The sequence below is a fragment of the Lissotriton vulgaris genome, chromosome 1_1 (assembly GCF_964263255.1).
Source record: "Lissotriton vulgaris chromosome 1_1, aLisVul1.2, whole genome shotgun sequence".
Taxonomy (NCBI): Eukaryota; Metazoa; Chordata; class Amphibia; order Caudata; family Salamandridae; genus Lissotriton; species Lissotriton vulgaris.
In genome coordinates this window covers 1,870,672,713-1,870,694,661 of record NC_141685.1, presented here as the reverse complement: position 1 = coordinate 1,870,694,661, position 21,949 = coordinate 1,870,672,713, and the positions used below count along the sequence as shown (strand labels likewise).

The window sequence follows — 21,949 nt, the reverse complement described above, 5'->3', positions numbered from 1 at the left end:
GCTGATGCTGATGTTTTTGTGTTTGTATGTGATTTTCACAAGCTACAGAAAAAAGTAAGAGTTCAAAAGATTGCTGCATTTAATCATATATTCAAATTATGTTGCAATTGGATGCAGTCCGAAGTGGACTCTTATAAGCGACAAATCCCACGCATATGTGATCTTGCTTGCTTTCTCATTTGTCTCTTCAAAAAATATTTTAGAATGAAATTAATGTTAAATCCTTTTTTATTGTGCAGAATGGTAGCCTTTACTGTGCATGCAAAAGAAATAGTGTTGATAAATCAAAAAGCACATACCTATGTAAGTAACTTGGGCCAACATTAAAGTAAACATTGGGACTAATAAGACTATGTAAAAAGGCAGCTTTTAGGATACACAGTTTAATATGACAAATCAACTAAGCTAATTTTATGGTGATTGTTTTTCCTACATTTATAGAAAATAATATTTATGCCTGTAACCTTGGTAAGATGTGTTTTAATACTGAAAAATATTGAAAATAGTACAATTTATTTTATGTACACCGTAAAAAAAGTAAATCTTCATTCATGCCAGTGTTCATTGTAAATGCAAAAACAGAATCTGTAATCAGTTTCACAATCGTTTCTTCTCCTATGTGCCTAAGTTGCTTCGTGCCACCAAAAATGCACATTTAATCTAAAATTGATGCAAAGTATAAAAGACATGGGGAAAATGCTCAACATACATGCACAATATTAGCTTTTGGAATGAAGCTGTGTGTACCTGGCTTGCCAGGAAGAAGAACACTCATGGTTCCATTTATCAGAAATGGAAAATGAATTATGCAGAAAGTAGAATCATTTAGCTAAAATACTTTGCTATATAAACTATTAGTGCAGGTAAAGCTTTAATACGAGAACATTGTCCTACATGCCTATCGGAGGCACGACCTGGAAGAATGGGTGCTTCTGTCGACCTGGAGGATGCATGAAGTTCAGAACACCCAGTTAGTGTCCACACACAAACAACTCATTGACAGAACATTGCTATTTAGCTGAAAGTGTGTCATGCAGGAAGGCAGAGTTATGCTGTGTAACATTTGGATGGTATAGAGAAGCAACTCAGTTTTGATTTCTGTCTATTTATAAAAGTAGTTTCAGCGTTCCTCTGAAAAATATATTCTGCTCAATGCATCGACATGGAACCCGAACGCCGGTTCCTTTTCAGATGTGAGCTGTTTAATATCAAGAGGTACACTGTTAAATGTGACTGGCAAGACAAAACACATGTAAGAAAACTTACAGTGTGTGGGGCCCAATAAACAACCCGCTTTTTATTACTAATACCTTATTTTTGCTCTGGGCACAATGAAAAGGTCTCGTATTTACCGAAACTTGCAGATGTTGATGTAGTAAGCACCACAACTATACGTTATTCACTGAAAACTTGTAATCACGAGGTATTTATCGCACCAATAAATTTCGACGAGATTGTGTTTTTTTTATCAGTTGCAATATATATCACATCATTTACCAGGCCCGCTGAATGGGAGCCCAAGAGTTTAAACTTTGTATTTCAAGATGACCTTCTACTGTTAGGAGATCTCTCTTATCAAAAGGTCTGATCACAGTTCTGGCTGCCACAAAGCAATGTTGTGTGCTGGGCTTTTTGGGCTCAGCGAAACAACCATCATGGAAGAAACAGACAAGACAGCACATTGGCTTAAGCTTATGTTTCTGAGAGGGGGTCTCTCTAGTGTGTCAGCTGCACTTGGCTCTAAAATGTTAAGAACGATTGTTTGCTAAAATGATCTTACACCGAGTCCAGAAAATAACATTGTTATAAATTTCAGGGTAGATGTCAGATTCACAATGCACTTGCAACTGCTTCAAAGTCCAGAAAACACCAGGACTTGGAAATGGGTGTGAAAGCAACAGCAAGGAAGTGTTGTAGAGTGTTGAACACCGAGGCAAGTGATATCTGAGAAGGTGTTAGCTCCTAAGTACAGGTAATGTCTCAGCGCTACATGTGATTAGAGCTCAGTAACAGGTTTACCACCACTGGGTATACAAACAACATCTAAGGACTGCTGTTGACCGCTTTGATACAATAGAAAGCGAACATTTTCATTAAAACCTTCCAAGTTACCATGTTCATTCAGCAACAATTGTGTTAATAGGCTTTAACCGCAATAAAACAGTCAGCATTGCTGTAGGGGTGGGAATTTACCACCGATCTCCTTTGCAGCCAAGTCAATTTTTCTCATTGTAAAGGAATGGAGGGATAACTTTTGACACAGTTCATCATTCTGAGCCAGTGAAGCGATGGTCTGTGCAGATGGAAGCGAGGTTAGGTTCTAGAAGAACTGCAGGCTGCCAAACAGGGAAAGATAAGATAATCCGATAAGGATACTTGTGGGGCTGGAAACCAAGTGAGCTGCTCTTTGTTCAGTGCAGTGTTCAAAACAAAAAAAATTAATTGCCTTGCAGACAACTCTATGCTGAATACTAGCAGAAATAAGGGTAAAAATTGGATCAGACCACAGGCTCCTTTTTCAAAGTCTCTTATATTTCTTTATGGAGCGTGATCCGCACGCTGCTGAACATTTTGCCACATGCCTCATATAATGGGTCGCAAAAGGTGTGGATGCAGATAGAGAAGACCCTACTGATGCACTGAATTTCGATTAGGTAGCTCTTGATGCAGGGTACCACTGCCCAGATGTGCAGGAATGATAAAATGGCGAAGTAAATTCCCCAGATGAGTGCCAGTGGAATGCCCAGGATAGTAGACAGCAGGCGGTAGAACCAGTATTTTGTCACAGTGAAGGTGGTGAAGCTTGCCTTCCAGATGCCATCGAAACTGTGCGTTCCTTCTGGTTCAGCAATCACATCTTCAAAGTCAATCTACAGAAAAAGTGCAAAAACAGAGGATTTTAGACATGGATCCACAGAGGGTGGCAGCACAAACATGAATTTCTCCCCAATGCTCTCACCCAAGCAGATCCTCAATGTAAATTGAGAAAATTGTGTATAGTGTTACCAAATAAGCTTTGCGGGCTGGCAAGCATCTAATTGCAGCCGCACCCGAGCACTTAACAGGTCTTTAAAAGACCATTTACTTGTAAATGAGGCTTTTGTTGTGTGTTCACCCCTTCTTACAGCCACTCTGTCTATGGTTGGTAGAATTAGCCCCCCTCCACCACCCTCCCCCGAAATTTGGCTCTAGTTGCCGGGCTCACCACAGAGCAGTACAAGGTGGGAAAGCGGCCACAGATTTCCCGAGGGAGGATGTCCTTCCTACTCGCACCTCATGGACCAATAAAGTTGGCTTGCTTGTGACCATGAGAGTGGGAGAGGGGAGAGTTGCCCTTTCGCTCCATTGAGAGATGTGGTTGTCCGGAAGCACTAGCGAGCAAATGCTGCTGCACTGTTAAACTCTTAAAGCAAGGGAATAGGGAGACATCTTGCACAAGCTCGCAGCCAGGACTGAGCACACCTCTGTCATCTACAGTAGAGATGTTCATACCTCACTGTTCTAAGAAGTTTTATCATAACTGTGAAGGCTTCGGTAGGTTTCTACTTCGAAATGCTTCACCATTCTCATCATAAATAGATAATCCCGGGGTAGGAAAAATGTAATTCTCAATTACAAATTAAACAAAATTGCACTCTGATTTCCCAGATTGCCTCATTAAATACATTTGTATGTAGCTAGCAACTGATAGATTCTCAGAAGGTGCTGAAACAGGGGAAATACGCCGTGCACCAAAAACATTTACACATCCTCCCTTCCTACCTTCAGAGTCTACCCAGGCAGCTAACCTTAGAGAGGTGATACTTAAATGATAAACTTCTTTCGTGTTAACTTTTTGGCACATAGCTAGAAACACCGGATGATGTGGGGTATGGTAAATGTCTGTAAAATACACCGCTTATGTTTCAATTGTCATAACATTTCTAAAAGAAAAATAACAGAACTTGAAAAGAAAAAGTTCGACTACAAATAAGCTATAAAACTTTCATCGTTCCTCTACTGCATTGGCACAAAACAAACACACTTTTCAAGCGATTAGAAAAAACGCATTTGTGCAATCAAGACAGGCAAATATTAAATGTCAAAACACAGACACATTTTAAATACACAACACACAATCATGGTGCGTGGGTGTTAAACAAGCAGTTGCTGTCCCTTCGCTATCACACAGGCTAATGCTGCATCCCTGTCTTTAAATCTTCGCAACCTTCAAACTTAGCAAATCTTGACAAGTTTAAGAAAATGGCAAATCTTTGTGAAAGACATAACTTCACAGCTTCTTTCACATCCATTCAAAGCATGATCATGGTGTGACCAGACAGGACTACCTCTCTAGTTCACCATTATTGTACACAACACTGAGGGCTCCATAGACGCTGGTCCTGCAGTGGAAGATACTGCACGTAGTGTTTGACATTGTGCCATTATTGACAGCAGTCAATACATCTGGTTATTGGTACTCACCTGCCTCATGGGGCAAATTTTGAGATAATATATTTCATTATTGACAGGCTGCACAGTCCATATTGCTATTTACAGCGGCGGCTGCCATAAGCAAAGGGTGATGAGGAATGTGGGGTCGTGAGACAGGCGTCACGCAGGGGGAATACAATGTTTTAAAAAAAAATTACTTATCTTTTGCGGCCAGCTGCCGCCAGCGTCGCGCCGCCCTGTCCTCTTCCTGCCTGCTGGTCCCAGCAGCACATGGGACAGACTTCCTGTCAAATTCTGATTGGTCTGTGCAGGCAGGAAAGACACCCTGCTCCAACCAGAGACCAGGGAGTCTAAGAGATTTTTCCAGCCTGGCTGCTCAATGCAGCTGGGCTGGAGAAAACCTAAGTGCGCATATGTGTTCTGGTCAGCCTGAGACGGCCGGCCAAACACACATGAGCACTTAAGGAGCAGAGTGCACTGGCACTCCTCCTCCCCCTCCCATGCCTTGGCCCGCCCCTCCCAACACCGCTGGCTAAGAGCCGGCAAATGTAAAAATAAAACAATGCAAAAACATTGCTTTATTTTACATTTGCTGGCTCTGAGCCAGGCAGTGCGGCTACACTTCACCGCCATTGCAGAGGAGCCGCCATTGCCTATTAAGCACATAACAGTGTTGGTACTTTTACTCCCTTTGTTTAATTTGCCATCCTTAGTCAATGTTATGTACTGAGAGTTTTTCAGATGAGGTCCTGTGAGAGGTGATATGGTCTACATTCTGAGCAATGGGATCGACACGCCACCATTGAACATTTCAATGAACAGGGTAACCATTATTGACATCCATTATGGAGCTCTGAGATTGGCGCCATAAATCACAATAATACTGGTACAACCACAGTTTCTGAGTGGGTTGTATGGTTAATTAAAGTATGAAGCTCATATGGAAAACCAGTATGGAGAGTGTGTGTGTGTGTGTGGGTGTGTGTGTGTGTGTGTGTGCCACAATGTGACGTTCGAGATTAGGTGGGAGGGTGCTCATTGGCTTATATCCCTTATGTTTTTGGCTGCTGATTTATGTTAATTTCCCATTTTCCTTGCCCTGTCCTTCAGCTTGAGCCTTTAATTGTAGGCTGTGCGATGAGCAGAGAGCAATACTGCTAAAATATTGCGCCAGATCTTGAAATATATAGCTACATTTAATGATTTTACTGATGAAGATCCAATATCAGTCAGAGTTTGTTATGGGGACAAGAAAAGGATTTGATTGTTGTTTGCAGATCTATCACTTGTTTCTCAAACAGAATTAATTGTAGAGTATCCAGAGAGTGAGAATTTATACATTTGCACAACAGATTCATAAGGTTATCGACGGTATAGCCTTCACATGCAGATATACCTTTCATATCCACATACTTTTCAGCTTGTTTTCCATCAATTTTTCCCCTTTTCCCTTTCTGTGGGGATTTCCTCAAATTTCCGTTCTTAGACTACTGCTCTTATCATTGTACACTACAGACCAGAGATTCTACCTGCACATAGATCTGCCAATTATACATTTTATTTCTACTCTTCCCCATTCTTATGTCTAATCTTCAGAATCATATAATTTACTGACCTAATCTACTGATCTATCACTGGATGGTCCTGATGTGCCTGATGCAGAGCAACTCCAGCCAAAACAGCAAATATTCACATCACCACAGGCCCTCTACAATCTTCACTTCTTTATCCTACCTTAGAGTCCCTCTTTGTAAGAGTTCACGGAGACACCCACCTAAGTCTTTACACCAAAGATCTTACCCACACACTACTATCTGCTAAATATCCTGTGGCTTTGACCCTAGAAAAAAATCTATTTTGCCTAAATCCTGATTAATGTTTTGGCCCTGAGCAAGATGAATGTTACATCGGCCTCAAACTCATGTTCGCTCAGTACTCATTCTTCACTCTAGACTAAGCTGTCAACTTTGCTACTAGGATAATCTCCAACCATACTTGTGTCTCCATTTCCTCTTCATTCACACAACAGCCGCTGACTCTCAATCCATAACAGACGTACAACATTTCCTGACACTGGTTAACAAATCTTGCCCTCACAAACCCTCACACTAATCCTTCTCTCTATAAATGTTCACCCACCCACTTCATTCAAAGACATATACTCGCTTTGCTCCTAAATAATCTGCAGACAAGATAATTGAGGCGCCTTTTCCCTATATGCATTCCACTCAAGATATCACACCCCCAGTGGATCTGGGTATTTACCTCCTCTTTAGCATCACTGTCCTCATACAGACCTGAAGAGTCTGAAGGAAGAGTGTAGAAGAGTGTGTCACTAGGATTCAAGTCTTGGGACCCAAGAATCTCATGAAAGAGAAGGTATGAGGAAACAAACCTCAATAACTAACAGTTATATTGTGGAGACAGAAGCAATAGGTCTCCATGCTTGCAGGAGTAGCATCCTCAGGATGTGCCCCGTGAGAAGGGGAAGCAGTAAATCTAGGAAACAATGGTACAAGAACATGATCCGGAATGGTTTGTTGCGAACGGTTGACTGTTGTTGGAGTGTGAAGTCCAGTGACCAATAATGACACATGGCTGTAGGGACATGCAAATTTGCAGGATTACAAATGATTGCCTTTCCTTTGCAGACTGACTTCAAAAAATAAATACACAATATCAGAACCAGCCCTCTGAGCCATGTTTCTAATTTCTCCTCCTGGGGATATATTCTTTTTACACTTTTTCTATCAAATCACACTGCAATTAACTACAATCGGTAGCCACAGTATGTCAACTGTACTGAGGCAGCCCTGATAATAGCCGATGGAAGCCCTGAATATGCCATTAGGTGATGCCAGGCCATCTCAATTATTTGCACCTACTTTAAACTGAAACAACAGGTTTGGCATTGCACAAATGCCGTAAAGCCAAATCTAACCATAGGTTTCGGTTTCCGGGGTAAGAAAAGCAGGGAATTGGACATTATCTCTGTACATGAAATGAGTCTATTTCTTTTTTAAATTACCAACTTTAGTGTTACCTGTTTGATTAACATGGCTATTTTGTTTCCATCTACCATTTAAGAGTCCATAAACAGATTCTGTCTCCCACTCCGTCTCATTTGCACCAGTATAGCAATATATCCTCCCACATGCTGAAGACCAGGAGACCTTTAACCAGATGAAAAACAGATCTCTTATGGTGTACAAACACCAGCTGAAGTGGTGTATAAGGACCAATTAGGGGAGCCTAAAGGTTGGATGCCCAGTCCTCTTGACCGCATACTCAATGTAGCCAAGCACTCTCAAATGGTTTCTGAAGGTTAATTGGGAGCCTGGGAGGACCACATGTGGATACCACAAAGCTACATGGAGCCCTGCCTGAGAAAAATCCACATCATGCTGATATTGCATATTGGTACTACATGTAATCTTATGTTTGCAAATTACTCTTATTAACAACTTTTTCATACGCTAGGTACTATACACATGCACAGTGAAACAAACCAGATACTCTTATTGGAGCCTAAAATAAGGTCTGTTGACTGGTAATGCTACAGGGTAGCTCTACATGAAATATTATGTTCACAAACTTGTACAAAAAGGCATAAAATGACTTATGATGTGTGATACATCTACATGAAGATACAAACTAAAGCTCATACTTTCCAAGGTTTTTCACCTGTGCTAATGCAATTCAAACTGACACAAAGCAATCCAAAGCAGCAGCTGGATTAATTATCCACACCAAAGGGTATTTTGAGCCGGAAAGGCGTCACTGCCCACAGTGCAATTCTCTTTGCACCTTTTTTGTCAAGGAGACATTTCTTCAGTGTAAACAAAGCAGCAGGATTTGATGTACAGCCCGATCATCTAAGATAGGCTGACTGGACTTTGCCTCAAAGACGTAGTACCTAGTGGAAGCAGGCACAAACAAAGGAGAATGCATTTAATTCCAACGACTTGTGAACTGTAGTACACAGAACATATTCATTGTGAGTGGCCTTTTTGAATCTGGCTGAACATAGGAAGCTATACTCTAAGGGTGTGCCTCAGTACAAACCCTGTGCAAGACAATGGATTCTCTCTATTGTGCCATGGCACAAATGTGTGCATTTTGCAATACCACAGTTTTAAGCATTAACACAGCTGACAACACCAGCTGCAGGGAAGTATTTACAGATATGTTGCTTTGCTGAGTTTTCTCCTTCATGCAACGCAGTGCAGCAAATTTGGATTCTGTGATGTGTTGCATGAAAGCACAGTAAATTTGGGTCTAAGTGTTAAGTTCCTACTCGGAGCCCAGAGTTTTTTTTAACCCAAATCCCACTTATGCTGCAATTTCACTTTACAAGTAATGTGATGCTTATCAACATATTATATCAGCCAAATAAGGCACCTGGGCACATCCCCATTCTACCCGCTGATAGAAGCAACACCCAACCCAGGACCTACTTAATGCAGGCTGCAGTGCCACCACACTAGTTGGACCTGGGCACCTAGCCTGCCACTTGCCAGTGGCCTCCAGTTTCAGCTTGTTCAAGCCTGATCCAGTTGCCACCATTTGACCAGGTGACACCGTCCTACAGGCCATATTGCAACCACGCAAGATGACCACACAAGGGTCGTGCCACTGTTGTGCCAAAGGTGCATTAAATGCAAGTCCTTCTATGCCAGTCTGGGCCTTGACCACTCCCAGGTCCACGACCCCTGGCAATCCTGCCCTCACAGAGCTCAACACTCTTAACCCCAGAAGCTGACACAAATATTGCCACTGTGTGCTGATCCAAGCTCCATTATGGAACCTTTCACCTGCACCCAATGCCACAGCACATACACCAGCCCACAAATGAGCCCCACCCTGAACACCCTACAGTCACCCCCTGAACAATAACACCAACTTGCATGCACCCTTCTCAACACATGCTCACTATGCAAACACACAACTGAGATTTGGAAGCTCATCTCCACCCTCACACTCAACGTCCTCACTGAGAAGTGGCTCAACCCCACTTCAGTGCCTGACATCACCACTGCAATGTTGAAAAGCGAATAGCAACACCATTGTGATGCTTTTCGAATCGCACAGCTTCATTGAAAAATTCTTACGAGCTTTTTTCTATTCCAAAGTTCATGTTTATTCCATGTTTGTCATCATTAAGCATGCTTTCATTTACTTTTCGCAACCGGGCTGTCCTTACTCCCAATTTTTTCAAATGAGGCAGTTATACCAATCCAGGCCTTTTACCACGTCATGTGGGTTATGTTAATTCATGTTAAACCAGCTTTAAGTTCTTAATGAGTCCCAATGCATTTTGGGCTGTTTGTTAGCTCTTCTTCAGGGGTAGCTGTGTAGATTTTAAAAAGCCTCTCTTAGTTTTACATATTTAGGATACTACATCCTTTCTTCACAATACATTCAATAAATAAGTAAATTCACTAAATAAAATCAAAAATGCAAAAGGTGTCCGTAACTGACCCTTATGCTTTAAACCCCATGATTATAACCAGACAGAGCACCTATCTATATAACATAAACTATTAAACTTTCCGAGTTTTTATGGAACGCCATCACCTCCCCCACATCCATCCTCGATGTTAAAACCTTCATTCATGCCACATTGCTCAATTGAGTCCTCAAACACTCTCGTGCCTTCCTGCACCTCTTTACCCTATTGTTAATTTAATAGCATAACACTAAAGCCTAATGTGAATCACTAATCCCCAAAACCATATACGCTTACATTAACCACTGCAATACCTGAAGGACACATGATCACCCACCGCAACTGCAACAACAAGCCTGACGGAGAAATTGCCATCATACACGAGGAATCTATCCAATGCATCACCACAAATGATGACATCACCCCAGTCATGGAACACCTCAACTACTGACTCCAAACAGGCAGCAAAACCACCATCCGGGGCACCCTCACCTACCATCCTTCAGGACCATGTCCAGCCTTCTGCCACTTCATCGCCGACTTCATCTTCTCACTCGCCATTGACTCCAAAAACTACATTTTCCTAGGTGACCTCAACTTCCATCTCGATGATCACAATTACATCAACACTAGCAACCTTCTTGACAGTAGAAACAACATCGGACTCACCCAATGCCATCTCATGGACCTCCGCCCTCCGTCTGCCCAATGCCCCCAATCGCAGCTAGAGCAAAGTCTCAAAAGACACATGGATCAACACCTTCAATACCACCCACCCCATCTCCTTCAGCAATCAAGACCATAGTGGCAGAAACTTTAGCAATTGAATCACTAACTGTACCAACATCATTGACTCATCTACAACAACATCAACAGAAGGTCCACCAAAGCAGCTAGCTGGTACACTGAAGACTTTCAGAACTGCTAAACGACACTGTAAACAACAGAAAAGAAGATGGTGCACCAGTAAGGACTGCCTTAAAAAAAACTCAACCTCTATCACAGACATTTGAGAGAATTGAGGAGAAAGGCCTCAGCCTCATGCATCGAATCAAGCTCCAATAACAGCAAAGAACTCCTAAACACCATCAAAGAATTCTCCAACCCCTCAGCTGCTACAAACAACATTACCCATTCACAGGAGCTATGTGGCAACCTTGCAAACTTCTTTCATGACAAGATCACCAACATCTACAGAAACTTCAAACCCCAGCCCAAGGCTACCGACTTCTTCAAGCGACACACTGACCCCACTACCACTTCAGACATCTGAATAACCGAATGAGCCAGCTTGCCCCACAAGACACTGCCCCCATCAGGAACTCAGTCTACTCAGGGGCCCCAACTGACCCAGGGCCTCACCACCTAGGAGAAGCCAAAATCAGTCACATACTCACCACCTTGTTCTACACCTCAATTGGCATGACCTCCTTCCCAGAGGACTGGAAACATGCAGATGTCAATGCCCTGCTGAAGACATGATCGAAGAACACAAGCAAATTCACCAACTACCAACCGATCTCCCTGCTCCCATTCCCGGCCAAAGTATTAGAAAAAGCCATCAACCAACAACTCTCCTAACATCTGAAATGGAACCATCTACTCGAGTCCTGCTCAACTGAGGGCAGACTGCAGCTCTGATCCTTCTAGAACTCTCGCCAAAATTTGATACACTCTCCCACCGCATACTCATCACAAGGTTGCACACCATAGGCATCCAAGCAGCCTCTCTCAAATGCCTCTTTCCTCATCGAAATAACGTAAAATGTCTGCATTCCCCCCTTCTCCCCCGATCCCCCAAATAAATCTTCTGTGGAGTACCCCAAGGATCCTCGCTCGCCCTCTTTAACACTTATATGACACCTCTGGCAAGCATTGCCAAAACCCAGGGACTCTACATCATATCCTATGGCGATAACACACAACTCATCCTCTCCTTCTCCGAAGACACCACCAACAGCATGGCCAACTTCCACAACTGCATTACAGACTTCACTAACTGGATGAAGGACAACTTCCTGAAGCTCAACATAGACAAGAAATAGGAACTGATTTTCAGTAATAAATGCTCCTTTTGGGACCCATCCTGGTGGCTCTCAGAACTCAGACCTACTCATACCCCTACTGACAACGCTAAGAACCTAGGCATCATTCTGGGCAGCAAGCTAACCATGACAACTCAGGTCAAATCTGTCTCCTCCTTCTGCTTATTCATCCCCCACATGTTTCGTAAGACATTCAAATGGCTACCCAAAGCTCAAGACACACCACTACCCAGGCCCTCATCTCCAGCCAAAAGGACTATGGCAACGCTCTCTATGCATAGATCGCAGCTCACCTCCTCTGACGACTACAGACTGTCACAGCAAGACACATCCTGGATCTCTTTAGGTAGAGAGCGAGGATGAAAATCAGGCACACACATCAAAGTTTTGTTTCCAGTGGCGGTTCGTCCATTGGGGGCGTTGGGGCGTTGCCCCACTACCCACATGGACGACCGTCACTGCTGTCACTTACACTGCCTGCAAATTGAAAAGTAAAATTATGAGCGCAGCGCAGAGCGCACAACAAGATTAGCTATCGCAATTGCGGAAGGTGTGGGGGGCGGGCCTGCTGCAGTGAGTTGCAGGCTGGCAGCGTGTGATTCACTGATTTATTATCAGCGCAGCATGGCAGGGAGGGCAGCATCAGTGTGCGCATTTAGGACAAGTCATTTTTATGACTTGCCCACGCATGCGCACAAACGCAATAGCCCCTTCCCTCCTCCTCCTCCCCTAGCCGTCACACAGGCAGAGACCCGGGGGAGCCGGGTCTCATTATGGGCAGTATTAGCCCTGCTCTTTAGTCAATCCTGGCACAGTGGCGATGTTATGCTGCGCCAGGATTGGCTGAGTTACCGCGCGCACGAGGATGGTGGTGCTGAGCTGACCCTGCAGGCCGAAAGGCAGCAGTAGCAGTTGGGCCAGAGACAGAGATACCACCATGACCGTGTAAAACGGCACAAACAAGTAATCAAAGGTTAAACACTGTAGTCATTATGGGGGCAGGAATGTTTCCAGAGTATACCGCCCCTTCCTCACACGATGAATAATGGTTTGAAAAGGGTACTATACGCTATGGTCTGTGTGTTTTGTAGGTCCTCATTATGAGTGGCCCGTAACAATTTTTTTGCTATTTGCCTGCCTCATAATTCTTGTTATCAGAGTTCACGTTAATTCTGAGTGCAGGAAAATAATATGAATTATGAGTTTTTGGGGCATAATATTCGGAAATCGGACTTAAGTGACAATTTTGCATGTTTTTCCCGGTTATTCCACCTGAAGACTTTCCTTGCTTGCAGCTGGAATAATCTCCGTGTAAAACAACACAGCTGTGGTGTTCCTGCAAAACCTATACTTCTGAGAGGGCTGGTGCTCCCTGCTATGCTGGTCTGTGCCTGACTCACGCAATGAGGGTGCACATCTGTGCAGTCTGGGGGTGGGTGCGTCCCACTGCTGATCTGGTTTCAGAACAGATGCAGCATGGCAGCACCTGTCATCGACACCTAGAAGCCACACAATGAAAGCGCATGCTACATGGTGTAACATTTACTATTTGTTATTAATTATTGAAGTGCCCTACAGTCGTGTCCTAGTGTGAAAACAATTCCAACCGCTCTTAATGTACTGTGTCTGTGCATAGGAAGACTGAATAATCACAATTGTGTTGCATGTTTTTTTTAAACTTGGTTGTAGACTAGTGTTACTTTCCAGTTATTTTTGGGTTTGGAGGCTTTTTCATGTACTCCCTAGGGTATGGCCACACAATGAGGTTAACAGGCTAACGTTTATCTCCTTGTTGTCCAAAAATATCAGTTTCCTTGCAAAGAATGAATGCCTGGCAATGTCTCTGTTCTAGTCTGTCCAGCTTTTAATTTTTCAGAGACTGGATACTTGCATATCCCAGCTGAAAGGTAGTTTGAGATGATGAATAAAAAATTGAAAAATATTGTAGCCTTACATCAGCTCTAAAAATAACGAGTTTTCAAGAGGGACTGACGGAATGCATGGAGCAGTGTTTAACTACGGTTTTAGCAATTGGCCTGTGCCCTGTCGGGTGATGTCAACTATAGTATGTATGTCTACACTTTCACAATTGCTTTATAAACCGTTTTGCTTTGTCAAATGGTCTTTAAAATGCACCATTTGCCCTCTTTTTTCTCAGGATAATCTCAACCACCCTCTTATGACGTTCACGCTCGCTTCGCTCACTCGCAACGCGTCTCATCCGCAACTTTTACGCCCTACCAATTTCAAAAGTCACCAGCCGCCACTGTTTGTTTCAGGTGTGGTGCATTCCTCCTTCATTCTATTTTTAGGTTCCAAACCGAAGACTGCTGCAAGAGAATGCCCTGTAGGAATGCCCAGCTGTGGGATGAGAATCACCTGCCATTTCAGAGTATGGCAAGCAACTGCTGCCCATCTGTGGTCTCTGTCAGTCTGTGCCAGCCTGACACTCACTTCAGATGGATACCACCTCCAATGAATAAGTCCTGCACAGGCAGCTGGTAGGAGTTACAACAGTATTCTTGAGCCACTGGAAAGCAGCATTCAAAAGAAAAAGATAATGAAATGTTTACATTTTCTAAATGCGTATAAGGTGCTGTCCTGGAATGGAGTTGCTCACCCCCAATTTTAGGGACTGTAAAAAATGCTCCATAATCATGGATGCGTAATATAGGACAGAGAGGCAGAGGGTTGCCTCCTTAGATCAATGTAACCAAACGTGGCATTGTCAGACTTGCCGTTTAAAAAACAACTTCACTAAAAGATGTATTTTAAATTGTGAGTCCAGGGACACCAAAGTCCAATTTTTTATCAGCTCCCAATTGGCAGATACATTTGAAAGATGTTACAAGACAGTTTCATAGGACAGCTATGGGAGAGATAGGCCTTGCTGTAGTGAAAAACGAAATTAGCAGTATTTTACTTCTAGGACATAAAAAAAAAACGCACCAGTGGCGGCTGCCACACACAAAGAGTGGGGAGGCGGGCGGACGGATTCAGCGCAGGGAGGTTTGCACCGGGGGGGTGTTAGAAATTATATATATATTTTTTTTCTAAACGTGCCTTTAGCCACCGGCCACCTAGCGTCGCTTCGCCTCTCCTCTTACTGGACCAAAACGCCCCTGGGACAGACTCCCATCCAATTGACTCCCATCCAATCCCTGTGCTGCAGTGCAGCACAGGGATTGGCCTGAGCAGACTAGAAAGACGCTACACTCAGGCCAGGGAGTCTGTAGGGGTTTCTCCAGCCCGGCTGCTCAATGCAGCCGGGCTGGAGAAACCTAAGTGCGCATGTGTGTTTTGGTAGGCCTAAGACAGCCAGCCAAACACAAATGAGCACTTAGGTAGTGCAGGTAGCACTCCTCCTCCCCCTCTCATGCCTTGGCCCGCAAGCCTCCCTACAGCGCTTGCTCAGAGTCGGCAAATATAAAATAAAACAAGATCATTGTTTTATTTTTCATTTGTTGGCTCAGAGCCAGGCAGTGGGGCGCTGCTCCTCCAACATTGTGGAGGAGCCACCACTGAACAGCACATGTCCTACCTTTTAAATACACAGTACACTGCCCATGGGGCTACCGTGAGCCAACTTTAGGGTTGCCTTACATGTAATAAACGGGACAGTTTGGGCCTGGCAATTAGGCTCACTTGCCAGGTCGAAATGGCAGTTTACAACTGCGCACACAGACTCTGCGGTGGCAGGCCTGAGACATGTTTGCAGGGCTACTCATGTGGGTGGCACAATCAGGGTTGTAGGCCCACTAGTAGCATTTGATTTACAGGCCCTGGGCACACATTGTGCACTGTACTAGGGACATACAAGTAAATCAAATAGGGAAATCGTGGAGAAACTAAATACCATCACATTTCAGGGAGAGAGCGAATGCACTTTAGCACTGGCTAGCAATGGTAAAGTGCCTAGAGTCCTAAAGCCAATAAAAAGAAAGTCAGAGAACCAGGAGGAAGAAGGCAAAAAGTTTGAGGATAACCCTGCAAAAAGAGCCAGATACAACAACGCACAATACCATGATTGTATCCTCTGGGCTGTAAAGCACCGTCGGGCATCCACGAGGCGACATGCAACGCTATGTAAAGCTTTTAAATAAACAAATGAGTAAAAAATATACATTGTTTATCACTAGCCAGTACTTCCATCAGGCCTTGACAATACTAAATATAATCATGTCTGAACTCATGTGCAATGATACACTGAATGTAAATGAAGGACTTGTGGGGACAAGTACTGTAACTTCCTCTCTCTGGAGCTTGCAGCTTTGTCGTACTGTAGGAATTCTAGGAGGGGAATAACACCGTAAGAATGTAGGCACGCCTACTAGCTGTCAACATGACATTTTAACTAACGATATGCGAGCCACAGCAATGAATGGAGAAAGGACCGGGAACTTGTCTGTGGGGTTTTGTTCACGGGCAAATATGTGAATGCGTCCACTTGTCCATGTGTCCAGGACAAGAGAACCATCCTTAGGCAATCAGAGATGGCAGGGCGGGATTTCTCGTCTGGTGCACGTGCCGTTGAGACTGGCTCGAAAATAGTAGGCCAGGTGATGACCCCGGGATTGTCATAACAGGCATTTAAACGACAAACTGTCTTTGTGGCTGACGGGGAACATACTTTAGTGGAAATGATCTGGATTTTAACAACTACACTATTTTAAACAGATTTCAGCTCTGGAAAGAATAAGTCCCAAATGTTGGGAACGACATCAAAGGGAAGGCCAGTCTGATTTATTTCTCGTTGTTTCCATATATTTTTTTACTAGCCCTGAAACGTCAGAGTTCGGTGTTCAGACTCAAAGCACATTTTTATCTGGCCATCTTTAATGAGAGGAAGGTTTGGCGTTACAGCCCGAGCTGCCGACTTTGGAACTGGGGAACCTGCAATGTAATTGCGTCACGCAAGGCGGCTCAAGGCAGTGCAAGGCAAAGAAAGGGCTTCTGTGACATTTACTAAGCCATGGCAACCACCGTGCCTGACTCTGCGTGGCTTAGTAAATCAAGCGTAAGGCACGGTGCTCCATATCTTAATAGATTTGACCCATTCCTGCTCTCTTCCTGTCATGCAACACAGTTCAGCAGGGTGTCTTGCTGCATTGTGTTGTGTGATTTGCTCGTAAATCTGCCCCTGCATTCAGGTCTCCGCATCGCTCAGCATCCTGCGATTGTGGACAAATCACCTACAGCCCGATTCATCATGCGAAATTGCACTCGCAAAGGGCCAGATTCTCAGAATCTGGCCCTTTGCGAGCGCAATTTTTGCATTTGGGATTCATCATCCCAAATGCAAAAATCGCTATTAGCGAAATCGCATATTTGCGAGGAATTGGATTTAAGGAATCTCTAATAGAGATTCCTTAAATGCAATTCATCAACCAATTTGAAATTGCGAATTTGCAATATTTGGTCGCAATTTACCACGAAGTCTGACTTCGTGGTAAATTGCGAAAAGAGAGAAAAAAGCACTTTAGTGCATTTTTTTCTTTTGCATGTTACACACACACATGTCCTTTGGACATGTGTGTGCGCCACACCTGTTTAAATTTGCATTTAAGGGGTGCCACAGGGTGTCCTTTGGACACCCCTGGCACCCTTGAAATCGCTATCTTATTTGCGATAGCAAATTGCTAATCGCAAATAAGGAAAACTCCCCATTCATTCCTATGGGCCTTTTGGCCCATAGGAATGAATGGGGAGTTATTTCTTATTTGTGATTAGCAATTTGCTAATCGCAAATAAGGATTGTGTAGGAATCGCATCTTATTTTGCGATTCCTACATGAATCCCGTTTTGCGAGTCTGTAATAGCGATTCCTTATGAATCGCTATTAAAGACTCGCAAAACGGGTCCTTGATGAATCTGGCTGTAGATCTCCTCGCGCCTAACAAAATAAAAATGAATGTGTCCCTTTGTAACGTAACCGGTGCTCATGTAAAGTGCTCCAATACCTTCGGGTTGAGTTCACACAACAAAAAATTGAAAAAAAACGATGGGGCTGATTTACAAGCCCCTTACGCCGCCAACGGGACACTTTTAATTTGTGGAAAAGTGACGCACCAGGGCGTATGGGGCTTGTAAATAAGCCCCTAAATAAATAATGTAAGGCCCGCATTTGACTGGCCTCGTCAACGGAGAGATCCATTATAACATGGGCGATGGCAAGCTGGCCTTTTTTGGCAAGCCTGGCTCGTCTGTGAAGGTTGCTCCTGGGATATAAATCATGCAAGCACAGGTCAGCAATTATACTTATTAAAAGGAGTGCATGCAGCGGAGTGAACTGTACGGAAACGTCTCTTGGGATCAGTTTTGACAGCTTTCAAGTTGCCGCCAAAACCTTTAATCAGTAATGACCTGCATGCTGGTACCGCACTTTGAGGACTGTAAGGTTTCCATAAATATGTCTCTGGAAACCCACAGAAACCTCCTTTTCCCTGGCGTAAGTCGAAACTGTGCATGTTTCTTCGTGAAATTCATGTGGTAAGAGTTTGTGTATGCTCATAAACACAGGAGCCACTCTTGGGCTTACAGATGGCACAGAAAAGGAAACATCTTCTGACAGCAAGCACAGAATTATTATGTCCACAAATGTAGACGTTTCCATTCACGTCACAATTCATGAAGACTTTTTTCCATGCACCACCTCAACTTTGGAAAGATTCTCATTCACATGTGCATCAAATCTTTTCTTAAGAGACACGGGCAATGTACGGGCTCCCACAGTGCAGGCTGCTCATGCAGCAGAACAGTTTCAGGACTGCATCCAGAGGGAAACAGATGTGAATGGAAAACCACAGCGGTTCCTGGCCAGTCGCCGTCTGCCTGGCAGATGAAGCCACGCTGATTACAGGCACTGATTAGAACCAGGGCGGTGCACAGTGGATAGAAAATTATAACTTTTTAGTCCTTAACTGCACAGCGGATCGGTACTTGTGGAGTCTGTATGTTGACCTGCTTACTGGTAGATGACATATTTTCTTGTCTCCTAGCCACCGTGTTACCTCAAACAGGGCATTTGCAGGGACTGAGGTAGGCTTGGGAGACAGATGTGAGGCTGCTGGAGGACGACAACTGGGTGGAGGCCATACAGAGTCCTAGGGAAATTGCCATACGAGCCCAATCCAGATTGATCCAGCTCCAGATCCTGCACAGATCATATCTCCCATGGATACTTCAACAACACATGGACCAATGTGACACAGACCAGTGTGCCAGGGGCTGCAGGGGGGTGGGTACCTTCTTTCACATTCTTTGGGCCGGTCACAAGATTCAGCGCTACTGGGTTGCAGTAGCCTGAGTGATTGCTTCTTTGCTGGGTTTCCAGGTCCCGGTAGAAGCATGGTGGCACATATTAGGAGTGACAGAGGCGGAAAACTGGCCATAGAACACCAGAACATGGTTCATGCTTGCATCTGGGCTGTCGAAAAGGAACATTGCAAGGGCATGGGAGGGGCTGCTGATTTTCAAAGGATTGAGGGATTTGAAACAAGATTTAGACTGGTGCCAAAAGGCGGAGAAAGTCATCTACCAAAGCCGAGGCTGCCCAAAAAATGGGAAAAGATCTGGGCCCCATGGGTAGAGTACAGGATTTAACAATGCAGGGTTGGAGTGGGTGGGACCGTGAGGGAGAGGGGACCTAGTGTAATGGGGATCATAAACTGTAAATCCTTTCTTGTATGCACTGTACTGTTCCCTCTGATCACTGCTGCCAGATTGTACCCTGTCTCTGTATTATGTGGAATGGTGTATGAAGCAACTGTTTAATAACAAGCATTCGCAATGCAACAGGTCTAGCATTTACGAGTGTTTGCACTATTGGCAATGTAAATGACAATGCCTCGTATTTATGTGTTGTTTTTAAAACAGATAACTAAAAGGCAGTGTTGTTTACAATGCCAATAGCTTAAACTCTTGCAAATGAGAGACCTATCGCATAGCAAATGAATTGCAGGCAGGACAAAGTTATTTGAGAAAATAGTGCATGGAGATTGTTATTAAAGCCTAAAGAGTGGGATCCTTATCCCACCTCGCCCCCAACACCAGGAACACCCTCCCCACCAAACTACGGCAGACCCAAGACCTACTGGCCTTCAGAAGACTCCTCAAGATCTGGCTCTTCGATCAGTAGCAGCCCCCCCCAAGCGCCTTGAGACCCTCACAGGTATGTAGTGTGCTCTATAAGTGGCTTGATTGATTGATTGATTGATTGATTGATTGATTGTTTGATTGAAGAGTAACAACACATGTAACAGGGGGTGGTGAAATGTGAGGTTACAAAATGAGACAAGGTGGTACTAAGGAGGGACTACTAAGCCTATTGACCAATGAACAGACACAGTTTACAGTGGACAATGACACAAGCTGATTAAAAATATAGGCAGAGTTTGGGTGGAGCTTCATGTCCCTGAATACATCATGCCTCGCAGAGCAGCGCATGCGCTGCCCAGGTTCTACTTAAAAAGAACATTTAAAAAAAACTTTGACCCACTAGCAAATCTTCATTTCTCCTTTTTCCCAACATCAATGATGGCACAGCAGTGGCTTCTGGGCCACGTAATAAACTGCTCGGCTCACTCTAGTTCAAAGTCAGCAATTTCACTTGCTCCAGTCTCTGCTGACGTTCCACCTAACAGCAGATTTGAAGATTTCAGAAGGTAGCCGAGCTGGCTTGCAGTGGATTGCGGTTTGGACACAGACAGGTATCTAAGCAGTTGCCACCCAGTCATGACACTCAGGATGCAGATCTATATGTACGTACTAAAAATCAAAGTGAGAGACGTATCACGCGATACACCTTCACTTCAAAGATTAGAGTGTTGTTGCTGATAATACCTATGCAACAATATTAGCAGGTAATTGCCAAATGTGTGCTTCCCACTCCCTTGATTCTCCTTAGAGTACTTGCTGTAAGTCTAGCTCGAAATAGCTACTGAATGTCTTTCGCAAGGTGCACAAATGTACACCAAGAACTTCCGAGTGCCAGGGGCTTCTATGGCAATGTGTGCTTTTTGAGGTCAAAAATATTTCGGCTTTCCCCTAATTATTTTCTAATATTTTAATAATACTGAGGAACCAGTAACTTCCCCAATTATAAATTTTTACAAATGCTATGACGTGGAAAGCCAAAAGGTGGGCAACCAACACCAGACATGTTGGCTTTGCTAATGCCTGTTTTCAAATGGAGGCATCACAATCACATTTTATCCGCCAAATACTGCAGAACATAAAACAAATGCAAAAAGTACAACAAAACCCGCTGGTGAGCTGTGAGCATATCAGCATGAGTGAAACTTGCAATCATTATATGTTACATGTTTTCAATCATTAGAGCGTAATGTAACACAGTTCTTATTAAGCGTTTCGAAAGGCTTTCTTGGAAATTATCCCAGAAAGGAATTAAAACAGGCAGGGTGACTTTAAATTAAGAGTTAGAAGCAGTCACAAGCCTGTGTTCTAAGGAGCTGGCAGCTGGTAGGCATGTTTACTGCATGAGTCAGGGCTCTGAGCACAAAGAACCCTCCAAAACCACTGTTTGTGGGCGGAGAGAGGCCTCTATCCAACAGAGGATTCCTTATCTACAGGCCTGCCCATATAGTCTCTGCCTATGCCTAATCTCTGAGATGCTGAAATACATTTCTGGTATTTTTTCACTGGCTTTCATCTTTCCTATTTGATAGGTCACATGACTATTGGCTGTAAGCGGGTACACATTATGTCTACAAAGCATGAGCAGATTGTAGGATACTTGATGTTATAAGAAAACATCTTTCTTTGGAGGTTCTTTGAAGTGGCTGCTTCTTAATTGTCTTGAGTTGTAGCAGCTTGCTTCACACAGGGATAGTGGGGAGAAGCACCATCGCCACGACATAGACAAACAGAACTAACAAAATGTACTCTGAATGTCCAAGAGCATGCATGTAAAGAAAGAATGTACAGCTGAAGCTTACAAGTGGCCTGGTGTGAAGTGAATAAGAGAGTAGTGCAAGCAGCGAGAGGGAGGTAGGGAGACCAC

General features: G+C 43.8%; 1 protein-coding gene across 2 annotated transcripts in view; it reads right to left on the bottom strand.

The window, feature by feature from the left end:
- Window positions 1-210: 210 nt before the first annotated feature.
- The window catches only part of CAV1 (caveolin 1), a 75,349-nt gene continuing 53,610 nt past the window's right edge, over window positions 211-21,949 (bottom strand). For both annotated transcript variants that reach the window (XM_086919374.1, XM_086919378.1), the window contains exon 3: window positions 211-2,870. In XM_086919374.1, coding sequence (XP_086775500.1) covers window positions 2,529-2,870 — 342 coding nt within the window. In that variant the 3' untranslated portion in view covers window positions 211-2,528. The remainder of the gene's footprint in view (window positions 2,871-21,949) is intronic.